The 26766-nt window shown below is 39.0% G+C and overlaps 2 protein-coding genes across 9 annotated transcripts in view; one reads left to right on the top strand and one right to left on the bottom strand.

Moving 5' to 3' along the window:
• Positions 1-26766, top strand: part of TMEM117 (transmembrane protein 117) — a 216183-nt gene that overhangs the window by 22056 nt on the left and 167361 nt on the right. For all 6 annotated transcript variants that reach the window (XM_068669372.1, XM_068669375.1, XM_068669376.1 and 3 more), the window contains exon 3: positions 13693-13825. In XM_068669372.1, coding sequence (XP_068525473.1) covers positions 13693-13825 — 133 coding nt within the window. The remainder of the gene's footprint in view (positions 1-13692; positions 13826-26766) is intronic.
• Positions 1442-9694, bottom strand: LOC137849613 (P2Y purinoceptor 1-like). 3 transcript variants are annotated; one of them, XM_068669367.1, is made up of 3 exons: positions 9561-9694; positions 8514-8637; positions 1442-6100 (listed from the first exon to the last, which is right to left on the bottom strand). In XM_068669367.1, the coding sequence occupies exon 3, from the start codon at positions 6078-6080 to the stop codon at positions 5085-5087; it is 996 nt and encodes a 331-aa protein (XP_068525468.1). In that variant the 5' UTR covers positions 6081-6100; positions 8514-8637; positions 9561-9694; the 3' UTR covers positions 1442-5084. The 3 variants fall into 3 exon arrangements, with proteins under 3 accessions (XP_068525468.1, XP_068525471.1, XP_068525470.1); XM_068669370.1 differs by lacking the exon at positions 8514-8637 and having other exon boundaries at positions 9561-9630; XM_068669369.1 differs by lacking the exon at positions 9561-9694 and having other exon boundaries at positions 8514-8822.

Here is a 26766-nt window from a genome sequence, read left to right as displayed (position 1 = left end):
TCCTCCCTGACTAAGGCTGACCTTCCTCAGCTGGAGAAAGCCCCGTCCACACTGAACCATGTGAAAAAGAAGGGAGAGAGCATATCCGAGCAGTAATTCTCTGCAGGCTGTTGGCACATGCCCTCACAGCTGGGCTTTGACTGCCTGTGTCAGGTGTAGGGGTGGCTGTGGGGGAGGTGGCGTGACCCATGCAGAGGTGTGGGGCACAGGCCCAGCCACAGGCGGGGGGGAAGCACGAGCCCAGTGTGTGGTTTGTGGACAGCATTGGGAGACATGGGAGACTGGGACATTTCCCTAGGACAGCGGAACCACCCCATTTCCCTCTGAGATGGTTGGATGGACTTGGTTGCACTACCTGCCTCTGCCTTGGTTTCTCCAGCAGTTGAATTGGTGTGGAGATATTTTTTTTCTTCTGTCTAAAGAGCATTGACTTCCACGTGTGAAAGCAGTGAACAAAGGTGAAGTATGTTATCGGCCTTGTTGTACTGTTTGCCATGGCCCTTTTCCAAGCACAATGCTTCTGAGGCGTAGAAAAGAAAAACTTTGGTATCAGAGTACATTGGTTTATGTATTCTGAAGTGAAACCCAAAAGCTTAGGAGCATTTTAACACTTTTATTTTAAAAAGGAAAGCTTGTATCTTAATATGTGAAAATTTCAGGTGGTTTGTGTGTGAGATGCAAGTATCGAATGGGCAAGTGCAGAATGGTGAATGCATAAAGATGGATTACCTTACAAAGCACCTTTGGGCCATCTGTAGGTCTATTTACATCTTCAGCTTAGAGCTCTCTGTTTTGACATTGTTTGCTTGCAAAACAATGGTGACTTTTACAGTAATATATAAGGAAGTTGTTTCTCTGACCTCAGTTGATCACATACATAAGTACTCAAACCTCTTGGGCCGTGGGTCATTTTGTATTCATCTAGTACCTTATAAAGATGTCCCTCACTGTAGCATCTCAGAATCTAGAAGTGGTACGTGAAAGCTGCCCATACCTGGCAGTCAGTTTTGTAGGCTAATAAATTATTACCACGTTAACTGGTGTGTTCAAACTCATTAGAACAGCTGGGCATTTAATTAGATACCATGGCATCAGATTTAATCCAAACAGTGGTCTGTGAGGAACCAGTACTGCAACATATTTGTCATCATAGAAGATGTTGACTTTGGCTCTTATCTGTTCAGTTTATTGTTCACTTATTGTAGGAAAATGGAATAATCTTATTTGATTTTATATGTGTATGTCAAACTATCTGCAGAATATTATAATAAAACATTTTAGGAGCTTTTATTTCCAAACAAAAATAAGACCAAGTAAATACGAACAGATGCTTTGTGCCTTTTAATTCTTACTTTGTAGAAAACCTTTGATTTCAGTCAGGAGAACATTAACATTAGTTCAGCCTGGTTGAACAAAAACACTTTTTAAAAGTGTGTTTAATTGATTATAGCATCTCTTATGAGCAGGCAAACAATGTCTAGAAGCCTTGTCAGCTACCAGGGAGTATTCACCGCTAATTATCATAAGGAACTGCTATCTGAACAGCAGAGGGAAAAGAGTGGATGATTTTTTGTAAGGAGTTTGTGTCCTAAAGATGATCTTTAAATACTAGATTGTGCCTATAGACTCAACCCAATACAAGGCATGTTGTAGAAGATGCTTGAGATGGGAGAACAGGCAACAGAGGCACTGTGACACAGATAGCTTATTTATTTATTTATTTATTTGGATGTCTTCATTTTTTTCCTCTTCTGTTCTTCATTATTTGGGGTTGTCTGGGAATAATCTTTTTGGGGTATAAGGTGGTTTGTTTGCTTTTCCTTCCCCACGTTCTCATGTGTCTGTGAGCATCTTGTTATTGATGGCTTTCTTGATAGAAAACTGGTGAGCTTTTATAGGTTTGTGGGCCATTCCATCCAGCTACAGAAACAGACATGGAGAGGAGTATTTATTTTTGTAATACAGTTTATCCCATAATCTTCTGTCTGTGGAATACAAAAAGGAGAAAAGCAGAAAGTGTTTTTTCAAAGCATTTCAGTGTCCAAACAGTGTGTCCCTTGTTCTGCAGATGAACCCAGAACTGTGGGCTGAGGACCTGGGCCACCTGCCTTATACAGTAAACTAGAGGAGTCTCCAGTTTTCTACTGCTTTTACCCAGCGAAGCATATGGAGCAGGGCTACCATCCATGCTGCCTGTATCTCTTGCTGAAATCCTTGGAAGTCAGGGAGGATCAAAAGATATGCAGCAGAAATCCATATCATCTTGATAGACGCTATTTCATGGCAATTTTTATCTTTTGAGTTGGCTGAGATCAGGATTCTTGCCTGGAAAAAGAGCTCCCTGCCTCTTTGCTTCCCCTGTCCTTTCCTGGTCATTGGGCACAGCACTTACAGCACTCCTTAATATTCCCCCAGGACCATGATGGCCATTTCTGGCATCGCTCCATCACGTGTGCCCTGGACCATGCAGTCCTTTGGTAGGGTGATGCTGACAGACAGCAGAAAGCAGCTCATTTTGCCTCCTTTTGCATCTTTTTATCTGTATTCTGCATAGTTCTGTCACACAGAGACTATAAAGGTCATTCTCCTTCAGTTAAACATATCTTATGTTCTGATTACCTGGCCAGAATGAAATTTCTCCTTATCTTACAGAAAACTTTTTGAGTCAGACTGTCACATAGACTTTAAAGCATTTCCTAAAACAAGTTTTTCATTTTTACACACTGAAACACAGGCAGTGAAAAACATGACTTTGCTTGAGAATCTGAGTGATCCATGTTAATGCTGCTTGCAAAAGGCATTGCATGTGAGTTGTGGAAGGGTCATCTGTGATGCTTTTCCATTGTTGAGCTTGCTGCAGGTTTTCAATCCAGTCTTTGATTGAAATTTTTGATTTTATTCTTGCTAACTTTGGGGACTTGTGACCACAGGTTGCAATCAAAGGTGTTATAAAGGCTGCAATTCTAAGAGGAAATATATATCTATATCTATATTTCCAAAATCAAGAAATGCCTTTGATCACGTTTTTCACAATTTCTTCTGAGTTGAATGCTTATTTCTTCTTTAACAACAGAAGACCTTTCTAATGGTAGTAGCTTAATAATGTAATAGTAACATTACCATCTACATAGTGAGCAATGAGAACTGCATTAAGCTTTTATGTTTGACTTTGTGTGCAGAAAAACATATTTTGATTTCACATTGAATTTTACGGACAAATTAACTTGATGAAAAGCAATACTGAAGTGAGAAAGAGACAGCATATCTGTAGCTTTAAAGATAGTTTAGAAGATAAAAATAGCAAGTGTTTGGTTTTGGAAATAGCTCACTGTTTACAAACTTGGTGGTGCAATCCAGTGGGAGCAATAAACTCATTTATTGCAGAGCTTCACACTTATCTCTCCTGTCCTATCCCTTCTCATGCTGAGAGCACCGCTGCCACTAAATGACAGTGACATTGTTTCTGTATCAGTTTGCGATGTGAGCATACACTAGAGCAGATAACTGCCGATGTGTGCCCATTCAGAGCTTAACAAACTCTCTTAAGGAAGCTAGTGCACTGCTAATAACCCTGCCATGTTTACAAAAGACAACTCATGCATAAAACAAAGTATTCTTCCTTTAAAATATGAGAAAATTAAGGATTAAGAAGACATCAAATGAATAAAAGCAGAATTTACAATGAGGTGAGTGTGTAACTCCACTGAACAGAATATAGACAGGCAATTTTGCTATGAGATCCTCATTTATATACATCCAAACCTATCTGAAGTGTTTCAGATTATCAGGACCTGATATCACAGATATTTCAATCACAGTTGAAAAAAATTAGAAAAAAACAATGTTCTAAGTATTTTATATATATATACATGTATACATGAATATATACTCAACACAATTGAAACATTCAACAAGTGAGATTTAATGCCAATGGAGAGTAGAATTATTTTTACATAGCAATGTGAGAACAAAATCATATTAAAACTCGGGGAATAAAAAAAATAGTATACTGGAAAAAGTATATTAAAACGTACTGTGTCATTAATTTCTGAAAATATAGTTAATGAGCTTAGTAATATATAGGCTTTTATAATTAAGGTATTTCTTGGCAAGAAAGCAGGTGGTTGATTACAAAGCATGACTTTGCCCATGTATGTTGGGAGAGCACATATTTAATGACTGCTGAAGACAGATGGATGTTCTTCAATGGCTATAAAGAAAAGTCCACTCTAGACTGATTACCTTAGGCTGCCCTGAAACTGATGCTAAGAGCCTAAATGAGCAAGACAAAAAATACTCTCTATAAGAGGGCAGTGTCTCTTATTCTTCTTGCAGCTCAGCCCCCTTTGTATTTCAGAACTTCTCCTTGGCATGCTTCTCCCTGTTGATGAGTTCAGAGTTCCCTGCCAAACAACCTGGTGTTTGTTTGCTTCAGGATAGACTCACTATGTGACTATCCTTAGGGATGTTACCTTATCATTTTGTTTGTTTGTTTTTGGAAATCTGCTGAATTTATCCAGGTTAATGAGGTTCCACTGGCAGTGCCAGAGGAACTCTAGTGCACTCTACTCTATAAGGACTTATAGAATTAAAATTAGATACTTACAGAAAGCCTCTCTACAAATGCTCAAGAAGTTCAGCTGTTAGCATCATGATTCTTATTAATTGCACAGTCCAACCACAACAGCACTTCTGAACATATGAAAAAATAATTAATAGAAGCTATAAGGAAATTCCCCAACACAATGTGCTTGACATTTTTCTGGCCAAGAACTAAGGTAGCTACTTAGAGCTTTTATTCATTGTTCATTCCATATCACATGTATGTACAGGGAAGAAGTGCTATGTCACAATAAATTAAGGTGTATTTATGACAATGATATTTAAAATGCCAGTTCTGGAAAGCCAGGAGTTGCTAATGTTTCTTTTCTAGTTGATTTGCATGTCAGGTTTTACCCTGCATTGCTGTCTTTTCTTGCTTACTCAGGAGATTGCTGTGCTATACAGGAGATGAAATTTTAAACTGCTCTAATGGTACAAAGCCAAATGGGTAGGAAGAGATGCGTGTCTTTGTAGATTGACATTTAAGTCACCGTTCTTGGGGACAGAATGATGTCCCTTACCTTACGTGTCAGACAACAGCAGCACTGGCGTTTGGGATGACAGTTTATATCTTTCATTCTTTGATAGAATGTCTTATTTGCTACTGTAAAAATGATTGGGTCGAGGCAGCTACTGATGCTGCAGATGATCTCTGTGATCTGATAAACAGCAAACAACATATTTGTGCTTCCACAGGGTGCTTGACAAGTTATTTTGTAAATTAGTGTCACCATCATCATGACATGATAAGGTGTGAAACAAACAGCAAATAAAATCATAGCAGCTGAAATCAATAAAAAAGGCCTAATGATTCTGTTCCTTCTCTGCTGGCGTTTACTGAGTTGTAGCAACGCTTTGAGAGTCAACATATAGCATGTAAAGATGACTGTGACTGGAATTAGGAATCTCAAGACAATCTTGGAGAGTACAAATGGCACGGCAAATTGTAAAGGTCCTCCAGTGCTATCCTCGTTATCTGGGATGTCATGTCTTCCCACTTCAATTGTGTAAAAGATCTCTGGCACCGATGCAGTGACTATGAAGATCCATACAGCAATAGTACAAGACGTGGCCTTTCCTTTGTCCCACCACGTTAATGAACTGATAGGATGGACAGCACCTACGTATCTGTCAAAACTGATGAATGTCAGGAAGCAGACACTTCCGTAGATATTAATACTAAAAAATAGTCTTATGATGTGATAAAACGTTTGACTGGAATAGTTCTCTGGCCTCTGGAGACTATAGTATACTGAAAAAGGTGCCATGAGAATCCAAGTGAAGTCACAAAGTGCCAAATTAAACAGAAATATGCTGTTAGTAGTCCATGTCTTCCTGCAGCACACATAATGTCGCAGGGCAAGTATGTTGCCTAGAAATCCCACCAACAGAATGAAAAAGCAAACCAGAATCAGCAAATAACAGTACCACTCCATCTTGGAATTAGTGTTGCAAATGAAAATGCATGTGCTGTTCATCGTCTTTCCATAGAGTGTGCCTGAAGGGGAAAAAGAGACCAACAGATTTTAAATAAAAATGTGCCAAGAACCTCGCTCCAAACAATGAAAGAGATGTTAATCTGTAAGGTTTGCCCAAGCTGGAGCTTGTTTGACAGTCATAAAAACAGCCATTTATAGCTCAGAATCCACAACAACGTTTGATAGGAAGACAGGTATTCCTTAACACAAAATGACTTCCACAGGTGTGTTCACAGGCATAGGTCAGAATATAACAAGAGCTGCAGTGATGACCTGCTAAATAGAAACTGCATTATTGAGCTTTGCACATTTACCCAACGAACTTACAAAAAGTTAGTTCAGACTGTACTGAATAAAGTGAAGATGAAAAGTGGTTTCTCTAGAAGCTCAGCAACTGACTTTCTGCAAATGACTTTGCAGAAAGATAGAAAGCCGTATGTTCACCTCCCAGTATATTTTACAGGTGGGAAATGTTTGCTCTCTAAATGTATTTTGTTAATTATCGAAACACTGTACTTTAACCTGCGATAACTGAACAGTTTCCCTATATGATTTTCCACAGTGTTTGTGAATATCAAACTTTGTATACATTTTTTTCTTCAACTAAAATTTATGAGATGACTTTGTAAATTCTTTAACATATAGTCACTGTAATAGGTACAATACAGTTAGGTAACATTTGCTTTACAATGTGTTCAGTTAAAAGGAATTTTAATATGTGTAGGGAAATTGTTTTTTCCTAAAATCATCTTGGCTAAGCACCATGTGTGCTTTGAATTACATTGTGAATTACACCTCTCTGCCTTCCTTTTGGATAGCTATGAATGAAGGCAGTGCGCAGTCCATTCCATTTGTGTTGTCAGTATAAATAAGCTCTGAACTGGCTATAAACAAGGACATAGCTGCATGAGGCAGTTGTAATGCCAGGGATTCCTGATCCCATCAGGTTCCTGGACAAGGACTGTAGGTAGGTCTGAATGGAAGGAGGCAGCCAGCTCTGCCACCTGCTCCACTTTGCTCTAAGTAGTCTGGATGAAGCCTGGATGTGTAGCCCTGTGACTGCTCTAAGGCAGTTACAGACTGGAACTAATAAATCCCCTGTCCCCTTTGTTACCTTCAGTTTACTAGACTGCACTCTGGGATGGGTTATATGGAGTTAGTTATGTATCTGGAGGTGCTGGAACTGCACAGCTTGGTAAGATGCATTTGGAGCTCAGAGTCACATTAGAAAATGTGTTTGCATTTGCCTATGTTCATTTCCCATATTCTTTGCATTTCCTGTGAAGCTCTGTAGGCGTTTTCCGTGAATCCAATGAATCTTGGGGTTTATATTTGGATTTTCTAAAAGGTTCTCACTGTCTCTTACTTATTCATCGTATTATAGCAGAGCTGAGAAGCCATAACCGATACTGGATTTTTGAACACCATGCATTGCAATTGGTGTGAATGCCTTACAACCTATCACAGAATCACAGAATCACAGAATTTCTAGGTTGGAAGAGACCTCAAGATCATCGAGTCCAACCTCTAACCTATCAAACGGGTTGGATACAATCAAAGAGGTTCAGAAAGAAATCAAACTTTTTCTGAGGTAACATAAATAGTAGGAGAAGAACAGGACAAGAACTAGTGGTTGTCCATCAGAATTTGAAGGCTTCTCTACAATCAAGACCCAGTTTCAGTGCACCTGAGTGGACACAGTCAGCATACCCTGCCATGTCCTGAGACTACTTGGAGCTACACTGATGTCCAGTAGATCAGCATATATGCTGTAATGATTTCAGCGGTGACTTTTTTTTTTTATCAGACTTTGATGAAAGTAGGATTGGGCTTTCAAAGCTAAAAATGCAGATTTTTGTGGTTAATTTTCCAGCTAAACAGTTTCAGCTGTTGGTGGAGATAGCCAGGAACACTAAATGGGCAGAAAGATCAATCGCATGATGGGTCATCCAAAATGAAAGGAGTATCTTTGATTTGATGAAGGGCTTGATATTAAAATATTAGTCATATGCCCAAGAAAGAGTTGAAGTTTATGAGCTCCAGCACCCCTAATTAAGACAAGGAAGTGTGCTAACGTCATGGGTAGGAATTGTATGTCGCTCCTGTAAGAAGCAATGTAATGAATCCAACAGTCTTATGGGCTATGGATATAAGGTTGCTAGAAAAGTTTTAATTTTAGAACAGTGACCTATAGACTCAGTTTTTCTATCTGTCTATAGGGTTATCTCATTTCCTGGACCTGAAAGAGATATGGCTTAGATCTGTGACTCTCTAACAATAACTATCTACAGGCTCCTCTGTCATTTTCCCTTAGCAGCATCTGCAAGCTGTAACAGAAAATCCAGAGAGTTTCTCTTTCTAGAAGAAGTCATATTTCTTAATGCTTTTGATTATAGAAGATGTAAGACCTGATCTGAATATAAGTTGACTTACTGTGGCTCACTATGCTGTCCGTGACTGATGAGCTGATTTCCTTTCTGGTTTGTTGCCGTGTCCTAAATCATGAAGTCTCTACTTCCCTCTGTTCTCCTTGTACCTGTGATACGGCCTCCAAAGTCTTGAAGTAGATAGATGAACACGTTTGATTAAAAAATAAAGTTTTGATGAAACTCCTTTTGGAGCTATGAAGCATTGTATCACTGAAGAGAATCTGATCTATGTATACAGCTAATTGCAGCTCACAGTTTATCACTATTAATCATTTATATGGCATTTAACTTGTACTTCCAAAGTTCCATTATGTTTAATGAGTTTGTTTATTAAAGTATTTACTTCAATATGAATAAATATATCCTAGGAACCATTCTTCCACATCATATCTGTTTATTTTTTTACTGACGTAAAGATTAAGCTGAATTAACAGCTTATTTTATGTAATTTTGTTCCTTATCCACTTTCTCTTTGTCCCTTGCTCCTTTTTGCTTACTAATCTTTACAGTAAATGTCCTTATTTTACAGGAGCTGTTTTGTTTGGATTATTCTAAGAATTTTATATGGTTCCCCTGTATAGGTTTTCCACACGTCTGCCTATTCACACACCAATCTGCTTCGGTTACGTATTTCTCAAAGTGTACCCTTTTAGCTCATTATATAAAAAGAATACACTGGGGACAATAAGTAATACAGAGCTGTATTTGTATGCAGTGGGATCAGTACATTGTACTGATAGCCAATTCCTTTCTTCCTAATGACTCAATCTATATTGCTATTAAGCTACTATTTCTTTCATTAAAAATGATGTTCATGTACTTACTTGGGGGTTAATGAAATCCTATATGGCAAACATTAACTACAGTAGAGTGTTAGATAATGTTTAAGAATTTTCCTATCAGAGGCAATATTTATGAAAAGATACTTTAAATAATATGAAATTTATGTATGTACATATTAATCAGTGTGCAGTAGCTAAGTAAAATAAATAAATATGTATTTCTGTAGAGAATACAGGTGTGATAAATATGTAATAAATCTTTCTCTTACCTGTTTTAGGACTGCTGTAATTATCTCTTTTACAGAAGTCTAGATTCCAGGCTCTGGCGTTTCTCTCCATTAATCAGGATCTTCTAAAATCACCACTCTGTTTTGCAAGTGCTGTTTTTAATCCAAGGTTTCAGTAGTATTCCATATGCAATGGCAGCTCTTCATGGAGAAAGTATCAAACTGTAAGAGAGAGATCATTTCATCATTATGCCCCTCCTCTCAATCAGTCGAGACAAATTGCTATTACCATAGCAGCCTCCACTTGCTTTTCAGGGAAAGGGGCTTACTGCAAATCCAGTCTGGTTTGGTCTGGGACTTTCATTGTTGCTAACATGACAGAGAAGAGTGGAGGGGCCTGGGTCATGTATGTGTGTATTTGCACCTTCCTTTTCTTGCCCCTCCTTCACTGCCAGAACTGCCGCCCTTCTCCTGAACTGGGCAGTGCACCTGTGCTGCTCTTGCCTGCTGCAGAGCTTGGTTAGATACCTTTATTTTATTTTAGGAAAGGGATGGATGAGACTGAGTGAGGTTTAGAAGAGGAAAGGAGCAGTAAGATCAGACGTAAAGATCTGGAAACTGTGCAAAATGAAATTGTTTGGACAGGTGAAAAGGCTAATGGGTGACAGGACAAAGAGGTGAGAAACTGATGTATTTAGGACAGTAAAGGACAGAGAAAAAAAAAGTAAGAGCACAAGATAGAAAAGGAAAAGTAGCCTAGGAAAAATACGTTCCTGAAGAAAACATGACAAAAGTTTCTCCTATTACCTATGATGAGAGTAAGCAGAGCTTTTTTTCCAAGTGACAAGACATACTAGTGTGCTTTGAAAAATGCATTCTCTGCAGAATGAAGAGAGAGGTATATCACATCACATGATTAAAGCACCTACATCTAACTATTTAAAACAGTACCAGATTCTAGACAGGCTTCGACTTTGCTGTCTTAATGAAATCAGGGAAGCACATAACATATGTCAGGGGACATGCTTTTACTTCAAATATTTCACAGAAGAAAGGCTTTTTTAAGCTGATGAAGAGAAAGATGATGTATGAGTCAGTAACATTTTTAATATTGGAATCGAATTGTAATCGTCTGTAATCTTTCTCAGCTTCTCTTAAATGCTGTTATTAGTAAACTGATGTTGCATTCTGTCTTTTTTCCTTTAGATTTCATATTCAGTGTGTAATTGCAAATAGATCACAGATCACAGAATTTCTAGGTTGAAAGAGACCTCTAGATCATTGAGTCCAACCTCTGACCTAACACAAACAGTCCCCACTAAACCATATCCCTAAGCTCTACATCTAAACATCTTTTAAAGACCTCCAGGGATGGTGACTCCACCACCTCCCTGGGCAGCCCGTTCCAGTGTCTAACAACCCTTTCGGTAAAGAAGTTCTTCCTAACATCCAACCTAAAACTCCTCTGGCGCAACTTTAGCCTGTTCCCCCTCGTCCTGTCACCAGACACGTTTGAGAATAGACCAACCCCCACCTTGCTACAGCCTCCTTTAAGGTACCTGTACAGAGAGCGATAAGGTCACCCCTGAGCCAGGCTGAACAATCCCAGCTCCCTCAGCCGCTCCTCATAAGATTTGTTCTCCAGACCCCTCACCAGCTTGGTTGCCCTTCTCTGGACTTCTCTGCCCTTCTCGCTCGAGCACCTCGATGTCCTTCTTGTAGCGAGGGGCCCAAAACTGAACACAGAACTCGAGGTGCGGCCTCACCAGAGCTGAGTACAGGGGGACGATCACCTCCCTAGCCCTGCTGGTCACAGTGTTTCTGATACAAGCCAGGATGCTGTTGGCCTTCTTGGCCACCTGAGCACACTGCTGGCTCATATTCAGCCAACTATCAACCATCACTCCCAGGTCCTTGTCTGCCAGGCAGAAATAGGATACAGAAAAAAATGTGCATAAGGAACTGAGATTTTTCTGTGTGTGTGAGTGATGGAAAAATGAGAACTCTAGGGTCTTATTTTGCAATATTGCAGTGAGGCATTATAACTGAGCACTTGGTAAATTTTAGTTTAAAAAACTGCTTGGTAGTTGATCGGCCTTTCTTATATTGCCTTATCAGTAACAATGATAGCAACTATATTGCTGCTAAACATGTTAAATAATATCTGTTGGTACAAAGTCCTTTTGAAATCCCTGCTGGGATGTTAGGTGTTGATCTTGCTGGGAGTCAAGCACTGAAAAAGTTGTTCTAGACCTTTCTTTCACTACTCCCTGACTTCTGTTTAGGTCATTAATTACTGAAAATACATAGCCCTTGCTCAGTAGGAACCATTAAAACCAAGTGTAAACTACAAAGACTGAGGAGAGTGTTGTACTGCATTACGATTTCTGTGGTAGGACAAGAAATCAGTCTTGCTCTGACAAATGTGTAACATTGCATTTGTGAAACGACGAAACATTACCATAAGAAACAATCAGCTCAGATACTCTAGGGAACATTTAATTCTCTGTGATGCAGTGACAACATTTGGTGAACATTTCTGGCTAGGAAATGAATAATAATTACATCGTAAGTATAGCTATAAGCTCTATTCTGATTTGCGACACTGTTTTGTTTGCTTGGTGGTTTAGTTGTTTATTTATTTATTTATGTTACCACGTATGGACTTAATCATTTTGCGGTCTTGTGGTATAATGTAGCAAAAGTCAACACCATCAAAAAAGAATATTACTATCTTCCATTTTGTGGATCAAGGACCTGAGTGCAGAGGGTAAATGATTTGTATGCAACATAACAAGATGTCGCTGGTAGAATTCAAATCTGACTCTAAATCTGATGGCATTTGCCTGGTGTATATCACTTGTGAGGTGACCACAGCTGAACACTTCAGCAGAACTGGCGTCTACGCCCCCTGATGTACTTCAAGAAGCTCAGACTTTTTCAGGGTTTCAGATGCTGCCATTAAATGGGTGGCAGATAAGAACACATGGCAGCTTTATAACCTCAGAAAAGCAGAGAGCAATGAGATTGCACAGTATTATCTCAGTTTTGTTGTGAGGAAGGGTGATTATTTACATACTTACTAACCATCTATTCACGTTTACTTTGGGCTGAAGCAAGAATCATCTTTGGTCCTGCAGTCACCTGCTCAGAGAAGCTCATCTCTTTTTCTCATTAGGCCCAATGTCCTGAATCCTCCACTTCTGTTCTATGTTCATGTTTTTCACAATGTAGACCAACACATAAGAGGAGATCTCTATCACCTCATATGATAGTTGATCTGACTCTGTCTATAGTCAGTGGAAAGAGACAGGCAACCATAAAGAGCTAATGACTGTTTTTACTGCTCAAGAGTCTGGCAGCAAATAATGGATTTGTACAGCCTGAGGTACTTCTGAATTTATAGACTTGTTTCTCTGAACACTGTGCAAATGCCACTAAATGTGGCTCTTGCCTCCAGGTCTAATTCTATGAGATTTTCCCTGCTGTGGTATTTGGTTTAGAATTTTTGGATGTAGCAGTTTCTAGAAAATGGGGTGGCTTATTCCCTCCCCGTCCTTCAGGTCCATCACTCCCTCCCAATTCTACACAGATGTGAAGCACTACTGTTCACTGAGTCTCAAAGTCAGCAGGTTGGTGGACCTAATAAATAGGACGAAAAATTGTAATTATTCTTTTTCTAGATGGGTTAGTTCACCACTCTTGTTCACTTGTGCATAGCTGCTCAGCTTGCTGTGCCAGCATTAGAGCACAGTGAGTACAGATGTTAAAAGCTGGAGCAGGGAAACAATAAAGGCTGCTTGATCAACGCGTAGAATTACGTGTGGTGTACGTGAAACCACAGGCACATTTTGCACACGCACCACAGGACCTGACGTGAACTCCTTCAGAGGATCAGTTTAATAATTTTGATTGCAGAATCAGAACCTCAATCAGTTTGTCACCAATTTGTGGGAAGCAACCTTGTAATTTTGTACGGACAATCTCTGTCCATGCTGAACTGCAAAAGACTGGTTTGGTTGCTTGATACCATATCTGTCCTCCCCACACGAAGTGAAATAATTGGACGTACCAAGACATACAGTTTAGGACTTTATTTTGTTTTTGTTATCATGTAAACATATATGCTTACTGACTGACTAAAATATGGTTTCTTGTAATATTCATACGACAGGTCAGTTGCTCCGTCTGAAGATGTTTCGAGAGGACCACGGGTCTTGGATGACAATGTTCTTCAGTACCATCCTCTTCCTCTTCATTTTTTCTCACATTTATAACCTATTCCTCATTATGGAAGGGAATATGAGGTAGGTTGCAGAGTTTTATTCTGTCTCTTTTTTGCTCTAGGATATATTCCATTGGAAACTTGTCATATTATGCTACTTTAGAATGATCAAGAGATTACCAAAATGTAAATATAGTAGTATTCACCATCTTTTTTATTATTTCTGTTTTCTGAATTTAGGTAGAATAATAATTCAGTTGGTTAATGAACCGAAACTTTAATCCTCTTGGCTACAAAAAGAGGGATCCTAGCCAAATGATAGCAACTATTACTTCAGGGTACTAACAAACATTATATCAAATTGTTTTGATTTGAAGTTACAGCTCAGCAAATTTGATTTGAAGTGAAGACTGAGTAGTTTAAAAGTATAAACATTACTATTGTCCATACTAAGGAAATTCAGAGGTAAAGCTAAAAGAAATTGAAACATCCACACCTGAGGAATCAGACACTCAAAACACAAACATTACATTTGCAGTACAGTGCTATTTTGGTTATGCAAAATAATACTTGCTGATCCAGTTTGTAAAAAAGATTCTTAAAAATCTGTATTTATTTAGATTTCTTCCCATAAAATGTTCCAACAGGGAGAAGTTACTGTTGGTTGAGGGATGAACAGCTATCTTCTTATTATGTCTGGACTTATTTTAAATTGAACTTTTAATCTGAAATTTATGGTTTAAGAAAACTTGCTTTCTCTTATTGTGCACAAAACCATTTTCACATGCTGATTTTTGTGAGAAAACCTACATTATTACTCGTCTAACTCATCTAATACAGGCAAAATGAGATCATTGGACAAAAAATACATTTTTTTTTTTTTTTTTTTATGAAAGGCAAGGTAGCATCTGAAGAGTTTTTAGCAAGAAATAAGAAACTCGATATATATTTCAGTTGAAGAAACATATCAAATAATAGAACGACTTGTTTTTAGCAAAATATCAAAGGCATATCAACAGAACCTGATGAAGTGTTATTAAATGGACCTTGGCGTGGCATGTTACAAATCTTTGGCTGTCAACAAAAATACGCAGCGTATAAAGTCATCTTAACAATGTGACATAAAACAAACCCTGAGTAGAGAATAGATTGAGTGTCACTGAATGAAACCAAGTGCAGAGCAGCTGAGCTAATCATATGTCATGAAGACTAAATTGATTCAGGCAAGGTGGGTAAAACAGCAGAATCACCCAATATTTTAGAAGAAATGACCGGGAAATGATCATGGTAATGATGTGGTAAATATGAATAGGTGCCTAATAATAGGCAGAATAATCCTCCCTGCAGTAGGGAGAGTGGGAGCATTGCAGCTTTCTGGCTTCCCTATTTACATAGTCATATGATTTATTGGTATTATGTTAAGATTTATATTTGGTATTTCTAAAGCTTCAGAAGCTATAACTGGCTATTAGGCAAACATTAACTGCTTTGAAAGCTGGCTCATGACTGGCAACCAGAGTTCATTTGTCCTTGTCAACATTCCTGTTGCCCCTATCTGTTACACACTTCCATTAGCAACACTGAGGAGATTGCGTGGCAAACAGTGTCCACGTTCATGGAAATAGATAGGCACAGCATATTTCTAAAATAGCTGGTGTTAGTCAACCTATCCTCTCACTTACTAGTCAGGTTCCTCCTTGCCTGGAACTGATGCTAGCCCTAGGTTTGTTACCATCATTTTGGGAAACTGATCATGGCGTGCTCCAGGAATCACCCTGACTTTCTGAAGTGTGTGGAGGCTTGGTAAGGCTGTTTGTGTGTGCATTGCAGCAAAAAGGCAGCAAGCAGATAACGAATAAAAAGTGTCAGTTTCAAACTGCACAACCTAAAACATCAACCTAACAAACAGAGCTATTGGATCAGCCCTTTCAAAGCCAAGATAGAACAATGTGTAATACTTGTGAAAAGAGGATTTCTACAACAATAGGCAAACATCATTAAAGCCAACTACTTCACATTGTCTTAATACAATGTTTTAAGGAGTAGATTACTTTCTCCCGAGTAAATATAATCTTTGTGAAAGCCATTTGTTTCATGTTTTGTACTTGTGTACAAAACAACACCTCTGTCCACGTATTTTGCCACAGAACCTTACTGAAATGACTGGCATCAGAGGAACTGGCTTCCAGGAGAAAGGTCAGAGTCCACCTGTATGATAGTTACAGTCTTTGTAGAGATAAGTAGACCTCACTCCCATGGGATCTTAGGAAACACAGGCACTCAGAATACATATCTTTCCAATACAAAGCTTGTGGAAGACTTACAGATACCGTCTACTAAGACTGAGTAGAAAAAAGCTATTTATTTTTGCATACGTTTGCTCCTTGTTCTGTCTTTGGTTCACCTTGCCATGTGTGCTGCCAAGAGTGATTCTGAAAAGTTCCCGTATGTCACATATTTGATGTCATCAATGAAAATTCCTCTGTGGCTCACCAATAGGAGAATCATATGTCTTGCATGTGCATGCCAGCCTGGGTGACCGCAGCAGAAGCAATATCCTGTTGAGAGGCTGATAAACTGATGCCAGGAGTGCTTTAAAGTCCTATCATGTTTCTATCTCTAAGAAGGTACATTTTGCCATTGCCAAGATATTTTTTTTTTATGAGTATTTTTGAAGACACTTCACATGTGTCTTAATGTGGCAAAGTTGAAGTCTGAATGTATCCCTTAAAGGATAATGGCACAGACTGTAAGTTGCTGGGAAAAAGTAAAAACAGAATGAGTTGCTGATATTTGAATATACATTATACAGCTGTTTTCTGGGTGAAAGTGCAACTATTTGAACTGAAATTTTTGTGAGGGATTATAATGCATCATTTTTAATTTAAGCCTCTTCTATTTTTCAGCAACATTTTTTTTTCACCATTTATTGCATTGACCCACTGTACTTTGTTATTGCTCTTTTAGTCAGAGCTTGACATCTGGTTGAGGAAACATATTTGAAAAGCTGTCCGACAATGATCTGTAGCTATTATTTCTTATTGCTTCTCATCCCTGAAAATAGTAAGCAGAAGCCTAGACGGGCACAGAACCCAAGAAAAACAAGGTCTTTAACAGAAAATTTCTCTGTCAGGATTGTGTTAAGCCTACTGTGATGCTTTGGAAGACCAGACTGTGGAGACAGAAAGGAGGAAAGGATGCCTGCTTTATGCATGATAATTTAACCCAGGGCTGAAGGAAGGGTTAAGATAACAGGATTTGCAGTCAGGCCTCATTTTACAAGGTCTGTGTCTCTTAGGTGCTATTTCAGGATAGGTAATTGTAGTTAAGGGATTTTTTTGTTAACTGTGTTTTTAATTACTTACCAAACCATTCCTAAATAGTCAAGAGGCATGAAATGCCAACAGCAAGACAAAATTACTGGCAAGTTTGTGTAACCATCCCGAAGGCCCAGCAGGGTTGAGGCACAGGAACAAGGTATTTGGTATTTGGTATTTGGTCTAACTGGTCCTTCTGAGCAAGAAAGATGTAGAAGAGAGAGGCTAAATATGAAAACAATCTGGAGGTAGGAAGGTTCAGCCATTATTCAAATGATTTAGAGATCTGGGGAACATACCAACACAATTCCCACGGAATAGTGTAGCAGGCCTTGTCAAAGCTGCCATAAGACTAAGGCAGAAAAAGTTGTTCTGTGTAAACCAAAGTAACCTTAAGGAGTGCTTTATGCTCAGATAAGGAGAAAAGATTTATTCTGGAATACTTTTAATACTAGAGGCACAGTAAAACCAATTGCAGAGGATCAGAAGAAATATTATCTTACATGATGCCAGAGGCTGCACTGTGCAGAGGGAATGAGGCCATTTCATTTCCTCTGTAAATTGGGATTTTAAGGCTTTGAAGTAGTGAGAAGGGCATTGCCGATTACATCTTCTCAATGGGTGTATGTCTACATTAGCCAGCAATATAGTGCACTGAGAGAGGGATGCTGGTATGCCATGACATGACGCGTGTTGGCCTGAGGATCTGGTCTTCACATTGTAAGTCTTGCAATGGTTTTGTGCAGATGAACAGAAGTGCAAGGTCAGAATACTGTAGTTCATCTGCACAACAGTCCTCTGCACAACATGTCCAGAAGGCATAGCAAACAGGCTATCGGATGTTTAAAGTTGATGTCAATTTGCTTGCTCAGCACTTGTCTTTGCCCTCACATGGCTGAAAATAATCCCTCCTTACTTCCTCCGTACTTTATTCATCTTACAACATCTGTGGGAGCCTGTTTAGAAACCTCAGTTCATACTCTGAATGTTATTTCCATTGACACAGGCCTGCATATACTGAACAGAAGTTGTTGTTGTTGTTGTTGTTTTTTCCCCTTAGTTATAGAAAATAAGGAGATAGGGACTGCTTTCTTATGGAACCCAGCATCTGCTTTGCAGTTTTCCCATCCTAAAAAGTATCTAACAGCTCCTGTCACTTAACCGTAATGTTTTCTTTACCCACTACTCTGAAAATGGGGGGCAGGGGTGAGTTCCAGTTTGCTTGGAAGCTGAACTGGAGCACTGCCAATGCTGCCGGGCAAGGCTGAAGAGTATGATGTGGTGGTAGCACACCGTGACCAGGTGAAGTGCCAATGAGGAGTGGGTATACAACTTTAATGTGGCATCACCATGGCTGCAGCATCAGAGGAAAAAAAAATTCTTAGGATCCAATACCCATTATGAAGAGGGCAGTCACAGCACCTGATCTGTACGGGCTGCTGGCTGAACACCTCGGTCTGCCATGGGGAGACCTCCTCTGTTGTGGAGGTGGCTGTTGTGTGAACACCATCCATGCTCAATTTCTTAGAATTGTCCTAATGATTTATTAAGGCCCATTAGGTGCCTGGCACAGAGCTCGTAGACTGTTGCCATGGGAGTAGGAGTGGAGGCACACTGGTGGCCATGCTGTGAGGAAGTGGCAGTAGAGGAGCCATTACTAACAACCAGCCCCTTGGGGTCCCACCTGGCCCTTCTGTCCCCAGTCCCCATGTGGGGCAGGAGCTGGGCATTTCCTCTACATAACCAGTGCCTCCTGGCCTGCCAGGGATGGTTTAGTGTCACTTTGTTGTGACAGGGTGAGTCGTTGTGACAGAGTTCATCCAACCTTCAGCAGGCCTCGGCACCCAGCCACTCACCTGGGGCAATGAATGCACCCAAGGTGGAGGCTCTGCGGGGCACTGAACTTGCAGTTGCATGGAAGCTGGATGTCTGTCTGTCAGGAGTGGTCACTTCACAGTCCCTCTGGGAACATGGTGTGCCAGCAGGCACATCTGGAGTCCTCCCACCCAGCCCTGAACAGGGTGACCCTGTCCATACAGCCCTCAGCTGGAGATTGATCTCCTAAATACCTTCATGGACTTCTGGGAGGTGATTTAGGTCCTTAAAGTGCTTATAATATCTTGTGCTGATGTTATTAATAACACCCAGCCAACGTTTCTGTTAGAAATAGTAAAACTGGAAAAGCAGGAATGCTGCTGAACATTTGCATCAAAACCAAAACTATTATGTGTAAAAGCAAAGAGCCCATTGTGCTAAAGTAAGACCCTTAGAGGATTAAACAATAAAATCATTTCACAGAGTGACATTCCAGAAAGTTCAGGTCGGCATGACCTAGCTTGAAGACTTTTTAAAAACTTTTTAAGTACATGCATTCACATAATAAATGGTAACAAGGACAATGTGAGAATAACAAGTACTTTAAAAAATGTTTTACTATATCACATACTTTAAAAAAAGGAGAAAAAAAAAAAAAAAGCACACAAAACCCCACCAACTGATAAGAGTCCAGCTCTGCCTGTTACTTGGGGAAACTGGAGCTGTGTTGGGCTATGGATTTCTTAATGCTTTCCCAGTGATTCCCAGCTCACAGCAAGCAGATCCAGTCAGCTGGCAAGCTCCAGAGTATCCTCCCCCAGTTGCCTGTTAAAGGGAGACTGTGCTACTTTGCCAGAGATCTGATTTCTGCACCTTGACTTTGGACTCAGTCAAGAAGCTAAAAGCAGTCAAAAGGAAGTAGCTCTTTTCTTGACCTTTTATTATCCCTTGTGTTGTACAGTGGCCAACCCTTTAGATGTTTACAGAATCCTCTTCTTGCCCACAGCCACTGCAAGAGGACTGATCCCATCACTGTGGTCTGTTCCGTGTTTCAGTACCGTAAGTCCCCAGTACCAGAGGCATATGGTGTGCTACAAGGCGTGCTGTTATGTACTTCCAGCTTGGTTTCACAGGAAGGGAGGCTTTTATCTGTAGAGTGAAGGTTAATATAAATGTGCTTGGTATAAATGTATTATGTGGTGTGTCAGGTGTGGATTCAAGGTGTCACAACAAGTGCCTATGTTGGGTGGCAGACCTCTGAATCCAAGGCCTGGAGTTGTGGCTCTTCTCAACACTTTTCAGTTCAACATCTTGTATTTAATTTTCAATGCTCATGTAATCTGCACAGCAAACTGAAGCCATCTTATAACAGAGCCCTATCTATTTTAATCATAAGAATTAGCCACTTACATGTGTTTCAGGCCGTAGGTACTCTAATTAGTTCTGTTATAACAGCTACCAAGTAACTTTGGCCACTGCTTGAAGTCCCATCTAGGCCCTAACCCTGTGCAGTGAGCTCATGGAACAATGATTAACTTAGTAGTGTCTGAACAGGTAGGATTAATCTGTTTGACGTGCAGGTGGGAAGGTGTGATATCTCTTTTATCAAAGTATCACTGAACGCTTTTTTGAAACATGAGGGTCTTGTGCATTTATTTATCTGTTAACCGGACTTGTAGTCTTTTGCAGTGATTTTAAGCAGCAAAATATCTAAGAGATGAAATAAATATTATTTATTTAGCTCTGTATCTGAAACTATTTTTTTTTTTAATCAAATGGGAAGGTCATCACGAACGTGATGACTTAGTGGAGGGGAGGAAAAAAAGAATATTGCTGGTGTTCTGTAAAACTACATTTTCAGTTTCCGAGTGTATCCCGAAAAGGTCCACGCGGTGGCAGCAAAAGGCATAGTTTAATGTTGGAAAAGTTAAATCCAGTGGAAGTATAAGGGATTCTTTCTGTCAAACTTTTTTTCCAATACTTCTGTGTGCCACAAACAAATTCATGGTCCCTAATTTATAGTGTTCTTCTTTGAAGGAATTATGGGCCTTGAACTGTGTAGGAACTGTTCCATATTTTTGTCTTTCATATGACTTTTGTATGCTTAACATACTAAAATAATTTAAATTGGTACCAAAACGTATTGATTTTTTTTTTCCAGTTGTATTGCTTTAAATGGAGAAAATATTGCCTAAAGGAAATCTGTCTTATTCTACATGAGCCTGTGTCAGTAAATAATGCCCCGAGGTTTAGAATTATAACCCAGTGATGTATTTTTCATGTAACATCCAAAAGTCAGAGTTGCAACTGCTTCTCTCACAAATGTCAGCTGTCTTAGATGAATCAATTTTCAATTGATCAGCAGATGTTGAGATGCATCATTATTCAACATTGTAAAGTGTCATTAAAATTTTAGACACATGCCATTTTCTCTTCTGTTGCTAATTGTGACATTACTATGGCTATAATACAGGTTGTCAGGGTTGTCTTCTTTGAGTGTGGAATGTGTCAGGAGGTGGTTTGGAATGAATTTATTATATGTGTTGTTAGTGTGTTTCAGTTAGTCTTATAAAGCAGTAGGAGAAAGTACATTTTTTGGTGTACTTGCATTTTACAGATTATTTCTTTTACAGAAAAAGTGTGAAATTGCAAAGTATATATTAATAGCAGAAATTACTTAGGAATTAAAATTATTCCTTTAATTAAGTTTAACAAAGGCTTATTTTGAAGAGGACTCTGTTTAAGTGATTAAGTGAATTGTGACCCCATTCCAAATATTCTGCAGTTGACAGTTGCGTATAAAGAGGGTTTGTGTTTTGTTTAACAACCTGAAACAATTAAGCAGCTATATACATTAAAACAAATAAACAAACAAACACACACACACACAATGAGAGCTTTCTATTAAATACTTTACCTTTGTCTGGAATAGATACACAGTTCCATTTTTTTCCCCTTGTTGCAACTACATAAAAATAATTGTGTCCCTGGAAACGTGTATTCACTGAAGTTTTTACACCAGATCTTATACAGGATTCTGTCTTTTAGTTTGCTTACTTGCTTTTCAGCAATTGTAGAGCTAGTCATCATTAGCCTAATTTTTAACAAGCATTAGGAACAAACAGGAATGTGTTTTATTGTTACGGTTTTGTAGAACTGCAAGGTCCACAATGGATCTGTATTAGCCTTCCAGACTGCCTTCATAGATGTATCTACTCAACCGTGTTTCATGATCTTTATGTTGATGTATCCTTTGTATATATCTGTTTTATAAGGCAAAGTGTAAATTGTTTTTTTGTTGGTTTTGTTATGCTCTCTTGTTAAAGCACTCAGCTAGAAAAAAGGTCTTAATATCTGTCCCTGCTCAGTTGGCAAGGATTGGAAATTCAGAAATTTCAAGTTCTTGTGAACTGCCAGAAGGAAAGATTTCAAATCCATAAGTCTTCTATGCCATTCCCAGAGACTAATCCTTTGTGGACATTATGAGTCTTTCCTAAAGAGCATGCAGAAAATGGGGATTCCTTCACAGGACATATGGGCTAACATAGGCTGTGACAGATGTTCACTGTGCAAATATACAGAGAGGACAGGAAGTTTAGTACAGTTTTAAGAATTGTAGATGTAAAATACTACTCCAAGAAAGCAGAAGACAGTAGTCTTGAAGTGGTCTTTGAGTGAGGCTTTTTATTGCAGGTTGTCATCCTATCTGGGATCCTAAGCCATCTAGGGAGATCACATCAGAAAAGAAACCATGTTTTCTAAGTAACTGTGATTGAAGGACCTCATATCCTGAGCCAACATTAGTACTTGAAAATCAAAGTTTAAAAAAAATTAAAATTTTTAATTTAAAAGATGGTGGTTGTGAAATCCCAAACCCTTAAAAAAATATAAAAACAATTCTCCAAACCATGCTCTCTGTGCAGATGGAGGACAAAGTAAGTCTTGCAGATCACAGAACAACCACAACAGAATAATCATAGAACCTAGGGTGGATGGATGTAAACAAGCTCCCAAAGAGCTCCATAATACATCTTAAGATCCTGCTGGTGGTCAGCATGATCACAGCCTGCCAAAAAACAAAAGGCACTGTTGGAGCTGTGCTGTCATGAAGTACCCATAAGTCAGGTTGATCAGTTTGAGAGCTGTGCTAACCATATTGATGGAATGACTGAAATTAGAAGGAGTTTGTAAAGAAAATCATAGTGGAAGGAAAAAAAAAAATCATCCAAGCTAAACCAGTTGAAGGTTATCCCTGATCATAGATTCCAGAGGGAAGAACTACAAGTGCTGAACATAGCCAGGCCTATGAGCTAAGAACTGCAACTACAAAGGATGCTGGCGGCTGCCATGGGAAAAGCATGTGAGAGCCAGTGGCACGTCCAGCACCCGAGGAGTCGCAGTCAAGCCCTGGGTTGGACAGAGGAGCAAGGAGCCTGTGGCAGTGACAGAGCTGTCCTGCGGTGTTGCTATGGTGACACTGATGTGACTTTGGGAATGTCTTAGGGCTGTGTAGACTGATTCCCCTTTCCTCCTTTGCAATAAACACCCTTTCCTGCGCTGGGTATGACCGACTAAATAAATTGACCATGTCACTATGTAGTTATACCTTATGCAAAAGTTTACTGTTTGTGTATTTTATTTTTATGTATTTTTTTACATATTTTATACCACTGTTATGTATTTTATTTTTTATTTTATTTATTTCTAAAGTCTTATGTTTAATGTAAAAAAATCCACAACTTAAAATATTCAAAACATCAGTTAATGTGTTTGTATTAATGTGAAGAGTATATGAACCAAACTTCATGTAAGCTTGTTCATTTCTTGATGATATAGTAAATTTGACCATTTTTGAAGTGTTCTTGTTCACAACACAAATACAATGACAGATTTTTCCTCTGCCCATCCTGTGGGCATTCAGTGACTTTTTTTTTTTGTATGTATTTCTTTTTTCCAATGTATGGGCCAGGGCTATAACATTGCTGTTTTATTTCATACCACTCTGAATTGAACTGACATGTAGACACAGGTAGTGCTTTTCCTTAATCACACACTGTGACTGTGGCATTGTCTGTTAAGATTTGGGGAAATATTCTGCTCTGTCAGACCTCTTGCCCGTTGAGGAACCACAGTGTTGCGTTTGCCCATGTGTCATTTTCTTTGCCAGTGACACACAAGCATCAAGTCTCCTGAAGACTGAAATGTTTGGCTCTAACCCAAAGTGTTGAGTTCCAAAGGAAAAAAATAACCTTGTTTAATGTTAGTGTGTTACATAGCAGCTCATGATGTGGAGCCATATGTCTACGGGTAATCGTAATGTAGGAGCCTGAAGGGCCTAAGACACCTTCTGAGGCCTATTAGGATATAGGCCTTTCAAGATGATCTGTGTGCCTTCTTGTATAGGAAATCAAATCCTCAGGTGATCTCTTCTCACCATAAACTAGGAAGCTTGTAAAGCTGTAATCTGTACTATTAGGAGGTTTTTCCTCTGTCTGGAAAGAAAAACTAGAACTGGGCCATAACTTCTGTGTGGAACTTCTGCCAGTTCCTGCTAACTGAGGAGCTGGTCCATTAATGTCTCTCTTTCCCATTTACTTTAATTCATACAAGATAAAAACAAATACAGTTTTAATAAATAGTAACTTATTAATGAGCACTTCCACTAAAAGCATATTTTTTAAGAAGGAAAATGCTGCTTGGCACTTTTCATCCCTCTTCACTTTGGTTGAACCTCCCCTAAGGCAAGAAGTACCTGGAATGGAAAAACACGTGGCACAGCTGCCACCCTAGCGAGCCATTTGCATGCTCTAGGTACTGCTGCTGTATTCTCTTTTTTTTTATTGTCCTGACAGAACTGGGGAATGGAGAGCAAACTGGTCCCCGTCATCTCTGCCAGTAACTAAGTAGGTGGTAGCAGCAGGTGGGTCGGCAGCCTTGTGGGGCTGCCAGAGTGGAGGGCACAGTTGTGGTTCAGCCTGCTGAACATGAAAGCCAGGACAGGGGAGAGAAAGAAACGGAAAATTCAGGAAGAAAATTTATAGGCGCTTGCTTTCCCCTGGCAGCAGCAGTAGCAGCAGCTGATGTGACTCACATATTTGGCCCATATCCTGCTTCCAGCTCCTACAGGGGAAGGCCTGGGACAACTGCCTCTGCTAGCAGCCTTCCCATGTCCTGTATGCATTTAGTAGCTCGCACTGGAATGAGAATACTTGTGTGAAAGAAACTGAGCACTTAAGGTAGTCCTTGCCAGGTTATAGCTCTAGTGTTATGGTTAAACTGCTTTTGCTAGAGAGGGCAATCCATCTGTTGTCTGCATCTTTCAGTAATGCGAGAGAAAATGGAAGAAAATAAAAGACCAGATTTATTCTCAGAGAAAATACTATTTGAGTTTATTCAAGCATTCGCGATTGCAGTACCCCCAAAAGTACATGCATTTGTAAAACACATTTTGTTGTCATCTTGAAAAGTCAGAGCACAGAATTTTTTACAGAAACACCTGAGTTTACCTAGTGATAGTACACGTCTCCCTGTGACTTTATCTGCTGTTATAACCATCCATCAACCTAAAACTACAATCGTAACAGCAATAATATGTCCTTTAAAAAAGTTATTTACCTGCATTTTCAGCAATTCCATATGTTCTGGGCCTGTTCAAAGAGAATCTATAACTGTGATGTAAATACAGCTGTGCTGTGATAAATCTGGTAAATCTGTAGGATTGCTGCAGTTATCTTAGAGTTTTAAAACATGGCACCCAACTCACAGGTAACACTTGTTCATTAATATATGTATACCTCTACAAATCAACAGATTAAGAGATGTACTCGTATATACATGAATTTCTAAATATTTCCTTTAATTTAATAGTAATTGCTTACTTTCGTCTAAACTAGATATTTTATATTTTTGTTCAAAAATTTCTGATTGTCACCCAAGCTAGAAAGTTTTCACATTTTGGCCGTCAACCAGAAGCTGTGAAAATTTTTAGAAAAATGACATATATTCCAGTAAAAGAAAAATGGTTGAAAATCTACTTTTTTTTTTTTTTTTTTTTTTTTTTTTTTTTTCCCAGTTCCTATTTTGGCTCACTGTGTGAGTCTTCATGCCAAATCTTGAGTTCTTTAGTCAGAATACCCATAAGATGATCCAGGATTTTTGCTTGGTAATAACTGCAAAACTCTGCTTGCTTTTACTGGTAAGCAACAAATAGCATCTTAGAATCTCTTCAGCCTTCTTTACAGACATTTTAAGCTTTCTTCCCAGTGCACTCATCTACAGATTTTGAAGTGAATGTTTTTATTTTCTGTGCCACACTAGTTTGCAAAGTTTAGAGACAGGACTCACTACCCTTTTTTATTTTTTGGTAGTTGTGCCCAAAATGTATATTGTGGAGTTTCAGCACCCAAAGCATCTTCACACTTGAGTAAGTTCCTGGAAGTTTTGTTACATAGTCTTATGGTGGTGGTCCTGTGTTTGCTTATGAGCTTTACTGATGTTTCCACCTGCCTGCTGATAAGAATGTAAATTCTTCTGTAATTCACAAAATTAGTTTTAGATCAGAACAGTGCTGTGCAATTAAAACTTTAAATTAAACTTTAGTGATTAACACATTCTTACTGCTAGGTAGCCAAACATTGGTTTCTGCAAATTGAGACAGTTATTATTTTGGATAAAACATTGACCACATGCTGTAAAAGTTAATAATCAGTCCAAAATTCTTCAGGAATTCAAAGACCGTTTTGAATAACGGGCAAACAACTACTTATGGCTATACCAGATGGCAGAAAAAATTGCTAAATTAATGAAAAGAACTTTTTATAATGCATGTTCCCACAGCTTTCTCTGTGTTAACATTGTTCAATTACATTTAGTGTTAAAGCATTATAATTAA

This window comes from Anas acuta, chromosome 1 (genome assembly GCF_963932015.1).
Source record: "Anas acuta chromosome 1, bAnaAcu1.1, whole genome shotgun sequence".
NCBI lineage: Eukaryota > Metazoa > Chordata > Aves > Anseriformes > Anatidae > Anas > Anas acuta.
This window is presented reverse-complemented; position numbering and strand designations above follow the sequence as displayed.